Source organism: Oncorhynchus mykiss, chromosome Y (assembly GCF_013265735.2).
Source record: "Oncorhynchus mykiss isolate Arlee chromosome Y, USDA_OmykA_1.1, whole genome shotgun sequence".
Classification (NCBI taxonomy): domain Eukaryota; kingdom Metazoa; phylum Chordata; class Actinopteri; order Salmoniformes; family Salmonidae; genus Oncorhynchus; species Oncorhynchus mykiss.
In genome coordinates this window covers 46,542,617-46,550,116 of record NC_048593.1, presented here as the reverse complement: position 1 = coordinate 46,550,116, position 7,500 = coordinate 46,542,617, and the positions used below count along the sequence as shown (strand labels likewise).

Below are 7,500 nucleotides of genomic sequence, written 5' to 3'. Positions count from 1 at the left end.
GCACTAGAACAGTTTTCTATTCCGCAACAAAGCCTCCTTCACTCACGCCGCCAAACTTACCCTAGTAAAACTGACTATCCTACCGATCCTCGACTTCGGCGATGTCATCTACAAAATTGCTTCCAACACTCTACTCAGCAAACTGGATGCAGTTTATCACAGTGCCATCCGTTTTGTCACTAAAGCACCTTATACCACCCACCACTGCGACCTGTATGCTCTAGTCGGCTGGCCCTCGCTACATATTCGTCGCCAGACCCACTGGCTCCAGGTCATCTACAAGTCCATGCTAGGTAAAGCTCCGCCTTATCTCAGTTCACTGGTCACGATGGCAACACCCACCCGTAACACGCGCTCCAGCAGGTGTATCTCACTGATCATCCCTAAAGCCAACACCTCATTTGGCCGCCTTTCGTTCCAGTTCTCTGCTGCCTGTGACTGGAACGAATTGCAAAAATCGCTGAAGTTGGAGATTTTTATCTCCCTCACCAACTTCAAACATCAGCTATCTGAGCAGCTAACCGATCGCTGCAGCAGTACATAGTCTATCGGTAAATAGCCCACCCATTTTTACCTACCTCAACCCCATACTGTTTTTATTTATTTACTTTTCTGCTCTTTTGCACACCAATATCTCTACCTGTACATGACCATCTGATCATTTATCACTCCAGTGTTAATCTGCAAAATTGTAATTATTCGCCTACCTCCTCATGCCTTTTGCACACAATGTATATAGACTCTCCTTTTTTTCTACTGTGTTATTGACTTGTTAATTGTTGTGGCTAGTGATACATTTATTACATACATTTTTCCATTATTAAAGTGGCAGGAGTTGAGTCAGTATGTTTAACAGTCTGATGGCCTTGAGATAGAAGCTGTTTTTCAGTCTCTCGGTCCCTACTTTGATGCACCTGTACTGAGGTGAACAGTTAGTGGCTCGGGTGGTTGTTGTCCTTGATTATCTTTTTGGCCTTCCTGTGACATCGGATGGTGTAGGTGTCCTGGAGGGCAGGTAGTTTGCCCCCGGTGATGCGTTGTGCAGACCTCACTACCCTCTGGAGAGCCTTACGGTTGTGGGCGGAGCAGTAGCCGTACCAGGCGGTGATACAGCCCAACAGGATGCTCTCGATTGTGCATCTGTAAAAGTTTGTGAGTGTTTTTGGTTACAAGCCAAATCTCTTCAGCCTCCTGAGGTTGAAGAGGCGCTGCTGCGCCTTCTTCACCACGCGGTCTGTGTTGGTGGACCAATTCAGTTTGTCCGTGATGTGTATGCCGAGGAACTTAAAACTTTGCACCCTCTCCACTACTGTCCCATCGATGTGGATAGGGGGCTGCTCTTCTGCTGTTTCCTGAAGTCCACGATTATCTCCTTTGTTTTGTTGACGTTGAGTGTGAGGTTACTTTCCTGACACCACACCTCCTACATGTAGGCTGTCTCGTCGTTGTTGGTAATCAAGCCCACTACTGTTGTGTTGTCTGCAAACTTGATGATTGAGTTGGACGCCTGCATGGCCACGCAGTCGTGGGTGAACAGGGAGTACAGGAGAGGGCTGAGAACGCACCCTTGAGGGTCCCCAGCTTTGAGGATCAGCGGTGTGGAGATGTTGTTACCTACTCTCACCACCTGGGGGCGGCCCGTCAGGAAGTCCAGTACCCAGTTGCACAGGTCGGGGTTGAGACCCAGGGTCTTGAGCTTGATGACGAGTTTGGAGGGTTCTACGGTGCTAAATGCTGAGCTGTAGTCGATGAACAGCATTCTCACATAGGTATTCCTCTTGTCCAGATGGGTTAGGGCAGTGTGCAGTGTGGTTGAGATTGCGTCATCTGTGGACCTATTTGGGCGGTAAGCAAATTGGAGTGGGTCTAGGGTGTCAGGTAGGGTGGAGGTGATATGGTCCTTGACTAGTCTCTCAAAGCACTTCATGATGACGGAAGTGAGTGTTACGGGGCGGTAGTCGTTTAACTCAGTTACCTTAGCTTTCTTGGGAACAGGAACAATGGTGGCCCCCTTGAAGCATGTGGGAACAGCAGACTGGGACAAGGATTGATTGAATATGTCCGTAAACACACCAGCCAGCTGGTCTGAGCATGCTCTGAGGACGCGGCTGGGGATGCCGTCTGGGCCTGCAGGTTTTGGTAGCGGCCCGCGTCGGTGGCACTGTGTTGTCCTCAAAGCGAGCAAGCAAAGAAGTTGTTTAGTCTGTCTAGGAGCAAGACATCCTGGTCCGCGACAGGGCTGGTTTTCCTTTTATAGTCTGTGATTGACTGTAGACCCTGCCACATACCTCTCGTGTCTGAGCCGTTGAATTGCGACTCTACTTTGACTCTATACTTACGCTTAGCTTGTTTGATTGCCTTGCGGAGGGAATAGCTTCACTGTTTGTATTCGGTCATGTTTCCGGTCACCTTGCCCTGGTTAAAAGCAGTGGTTCGCGCTTTCAGTTTCGTGCGAGTTCTGCCATCAAATCCACAGTTTCTGGTTTGGGAATGTTTTAATAGACGCTGTGGGTTTAACATCTCCGATGCACTTTCTAATGAGCTCGCTCACCGAATCAGTGTACTCGTTAATGTTGTTGTTGGACGCAATGCGGAACATATCCCAATCCACGTGATCGAAGCAGTCTTGAAGCGTGCAATCAGATTGGTCGGACCAGCGTTGAACAGACCTGAGCGCGGGCGCTTCTTGTTTTAGTTTCTGTCTGTAGGCTGGAAGCAACAAAATGGAGTCGTGGTCAGCTTTTCCGAAAGGAGTGCGGGGGAGGGCCTAATATGCGTTGCGGAAGTTAGAATAACAATGATCCAGGGTTTTACCATCCCTGGTTGCGCAATCGATATGCTGATAGAATTTAGGGAGCCTTGTTTTCAGATTAGCCTTGTTAAAATCCCCAGCTACAATATATGCAGCCTCGGGATATGTGGTTTCCAGTTTTGTGAGTGTAATGTTTCCTGTTAATTTTTGTATTGTTTATTTCACTTTTGTTTATTATCTACTTCACTTGCTTTGGCAATGTAAACATATGTTTCCCATGCCAATAAAGTCCCTTAAATTGAAATTGAGAGAGAGAGATGGAGAGAGAGCGAGAGAGGGGGGGAGAGAGATAAGGAGAGAGAGAGAGGGAACAGGTGGAGGAAGAGAGGGAGGAAGAGTGGGGGAGGGAGGGAGGGAGGGAGGGGGAGAGAGAGAGAGAGAGAAGGAGGGAGGGAGCGAGGGAGGGAGGGAGGGAGAGAAAGAGGAAGAGAGAGAGGGAGGATAAAGGGAATAGAGAAGTACTGTATAGTGTTGCAATTCCCACCAGGTGGGTTAACCATACCGGTGCGAAATGTATGGCGCTTGCCTTTCACGCCAGAGCTCAGTGTTCGCTTCCCTGCCCTGCTGTTTGCTACAAAAATGTTGTCCATTCAGCATACAATCAATTATTTCAACTTCTGTGCGTATCATGTAGTGCAGCATTTCTCAAACTCGGCCCCCCCCATGGGTGCACATTTTGTTTTTTGCCCTAGCACGACACAGCTGATTCTAGTTATCAAAGCTTGACGATGAGTTTATTAGTGGAAACAGCTGTGTTGTGCTAGGGCAAAAAAACAAAACGTTCACCCTGAGGAGAAGGGCCCAGGACCCAGGGGAGAAGATCCCAGGACCCAGGGGAGAAGGGCCCAGGACCCAGGGGAGAAGGGCCCATGACCCAGGGGAGAAGGGCCCAGGACCCAGGGGAGAAGGGCCCAGGACCCAGGGGAGAAGGGCCCATGACCCAGGGGAGAAGGGCCCAGGACACAAAGAGGAAGGGCCCAGGACCCAGGGGAGAAGGGCCCAGGACCCAGGGGAGAAGGGCCCAGGACCCAGGGGAGAAGGGCCCAGGACCCAGGGGAGAAGGGCCCATGACCCAGGGGAGAAGGGCCCATGACCCAAAGGAGAAGGGCCCAGGACCCAGGGAAGAAGGGCCCAGGACCCAGGGGAGAAGGGCCCATGACCCAGGGGAGAAGGGCCCAGGACCCAGGGGAGAAGGGCCCAGGACCCAGGGGAGAAGGGCCCATGACCCAGGGGAGAAGGGCCCAGGACCCAGGGGAGAAGGGCCCATGACCCAGGGGAGAAGGGCCCAGGACCCAAGGGGAGAAGGTCCCATGACCCAGGGGAGAAGGGCCCAGGACCCAGGGGAGAAGGGCCCAGGACCCAGGGGAGAAGGGCCCAGGACCCAGTGGAGAAGGGCCCAGGACCCAGGGGAGAAGGGCCCAGGACCCAGGGGAGAAGGGCCCATGACCCAGGGGAGAAGGGCCCAGGACCCAGGGGAGAAGGGCCCAGGACCCAGGGGAGAAGGGCCCAGGACCCAGGGGAGAAGGGCCCAGGACCCTGAGGAGAAGGGCCCAGGACCAAGGGGAGAAGGGCCCAGGACCAAGGGGAGAAGGGCCCAGGACCCTGGGGAGAAGGGCCCAGGACCCTGGGGAGAAAGGCCCAGGACCCTGGGGAGAAGGGCCCAGGACCCAGGGGAGAAGGGCCCAGGACCCTGGGGAGAAGGGCCCAGGACCTAAGGGAGAAGGGCCCAGGACCCAGGGGAGGGAAACCCTGGGGTATTGAACCAGGAACAAGGGAGTGCCGAGACAAATCCATGTACTGAATCATCAAGGGGGAGTCTTCTATACAAATCATTAGTGTTTACCTTGCTATCCACCTGACTGTGGTGTGTCTGACTGTTTACCTTGGTATCCACCTGACTGTGTGTGTCTGACTGTTTACCTTCCTATCCACCTGACTGTGGTGTGTCTGACTGTTTACTTGGTATCCACCTGACTGTGGTGTGTCTGACTGTTTACCTTGGTATCCACCTGACTGTGGTGTGTGTGACTGTTTACCTTGGTATCCACCTGACTGTGGTGTGTCTGACTGTTTACCTTGGTATCCACCTGACTGTGGTGTGTGTGACTGTTTACCTTGGTATCCACCTGACTGTGTGTGTCTGACTGTTTACCTTCCTATCCACCTGACTGTGGTGTGTCTGACTGTTTACTTGGTATCCACCTGACTGTGGTGTGTGTGACTGTTTACCTTGGTATCCACCTGACTGTGGTGTGTCTGACTGGTTACCTTGGTATCCACCTGACTGTGGTGTGTCTGACTGTTTACCTTGGTATCCACCTGACTGTGGTGTGTCTGACTGTTTACCTTGGTATCCACCTGACTGTGTGTGTGACTGTTTACCTTGGTATCCACCTGACTGTGGTGTGTCTGACTGGTTACCTTGGTATCCACCTGACTGTGGTGTGTCTGACTGGTTACCTTGATATCCACCTGACTGTGGTGTGTCTGACTGTTTACCTTGGTATCCACCTGACTGTGGTGTGTCTGACTGTTTACCTTCCTATCCACCTGACTGTGGTGTGTCTGACTGTTTACCTTGGTATCCACCTGACTGTGGTGTGTGTGACTGTGTGTGTGACTGTTTACCTTGGTATCCACCTGACTGTGGTGTGTCTGACTGTTTACCTTGGTATCCACCTGACTGTGGTGTGTGTGACTGTTTACCTTGGTATCCACCTGACTGTGGTGTGTCTGACTGTTTACTTGGTATCCACCTGACTGTGGTGTGTGTGACTGTTTACCTTGGTATCCACCTGACTGTGGTGTGTCTGACTGTGTGTGTGACTGTGTGTCTGACTGTTTACCTTAGTATCCACCTGACTGTGGTGTGTGTGACTGTGTGTGTGACTGTGTGTCTGACTGTTTACCTTGGTATCCACCTGACTGTGGTGTGTGTGACTGTTTACCTTGCTATCCACCTGACTGCGGTCTGCGATGTCGATGTGAACAACATCGACCTTCTTCCAGGTGTCTGCATCCAGACCATGGACCTGTACAGGTATGAACATAGTACAGTTATTTACACACACACACACACACACATAAACACACATACACACACACACAGCCATACAAGCAATCACGCTAGTGTTGTCACGATACCAGAATTTTGACTTCGATACCAGAACAAGGTTTAGTATGACGATACTTGATATTATCGCGATACTTGATATTATCGCGATACTTGATATTATCACGATACTTGATATTATCGCGATACTTGATATTATCACGATACTTGATATTATCACGATACTTGATATTATCACGATACTTGATATTATCACGATACTTGATATTATCACGATACTTGATATTATCACGATACTTGATATTATCGCGTACTAGCAACTCCTGTGGCGGGCCAGGCGCCGTGCGTGCTGACCAGGTCGCCAGGTGTATGGTGTTTGGTTTCCGGGTTGGATGCGCGCAGTGCAGCTTGGTTGGGTTGTGTTTCGGAGGACCTTCTCCTCTCCCCGAGTACGGGAGATGTAGCGATGAGACAAGACTGTAACTACTAACAACTGGATACCATGAAAAAGAGGATAACAAAAATAAAATCAGATTATTTTCATTGATTGAGTGTTTATTGGGCCTATATGAACTCTACTATTGAAGAAATCAATTGGTTTTATTGTGATAAATAAATAAATAAATAAAATGTGATGATTTAATTTATTTTGCCTTTGTCATTTCAACTTTCAATTTCAATTAGCTTTTATAAAATGTATTTAATTTAATAAATGTATTTAAACTTGAGTCTTGTTCCATGTTAGTTTCTAAGTCACAGCATGTCTTTCAATAGACTGTAGAATTCATATAGGCCCAATGGTTTCTAAGTGTAGACCTCACAGTGAAATGTTGAATACAACAGGTGTAGTAGACCTTACAGTGAAATGCTGAATACAACAGGTGTAGTAGACCTCACAGTGAAATGTTGAATACAACAGGTGTAGTAGACCTTACAGTGAAATGCTGAATACAACAGGTGTAGTAGACCTCACAGTGAAATGCTGAATACAACAGGTGTAGTAGACCTCACAGTGAAATGCTGAATACAACAGGTGTAGTAGACCTGACAGTGAAATGCTGAATACAACAGGTGTAGTAGACCTTACAGTGAAATGCTGAATACAACAGGTGTAGTAGACCTTACAGTGAAATGCTGAATACAACAGGTGTAGTAGACCTCACAGTGAAATGCTGAATACAACAGGTGTAGTAGACCTTACAGTGAAATGCTGAATACAACAGGTGTAGTAGACCTTACAGTGAAATGCTGAATACAACAGGTGTAGTAGACCTTACAGTGAAATGCTGAATACAACAGGTGTAGTAGACTTTACAGTGAAATGCTGAATACAACAGGTGTAGTAGACCTCACAGTGAAATGCTGAATACAACAGGTGTAGTAGACCTTACAGTGAAATCCTGAATACAACAGGTGTAGGTAGACCTTACAGTGAAATGCTGAATACAACAGGTGTAGTAGACCTTACAGTGAAATGATGAATACAACAGGTGTAGTAGACCTTACAGTGAAATGCAGAATACAACAGGTGTAGTAGACCTTACAGTGAAATGATGAATACAACAGGTGTAGTAGACCTTACAGTGAAATGCAGAATACAACAGGTGTAGTAGAC

General features: G+C 48.8%; 1 protein-coding gene across 1 annotated transcript in view; it reads right to left on the bottom strand.

Annotated features, from left to right (window-relative positions):
* The window catches only part of LOC118945337 (phosphatidylinositol transfer protein alpha isoform-like), a 59,931-nt gene that overhangs the window by 13,883 nt on the left and 38,548 nt on the right, over positions 1–7,500 (bottom strand). The window contains exon 7 of the mRNA XM_036968152.1: positions 5,761–5,844. Within this exon, the coding sequence (XP_036824047.1) occupies positions 5,761–5,844 (84 nt within the window). The remainder of the gene's footprint in view (positions 1–5,760; positions 5,845–7,500) is intronic.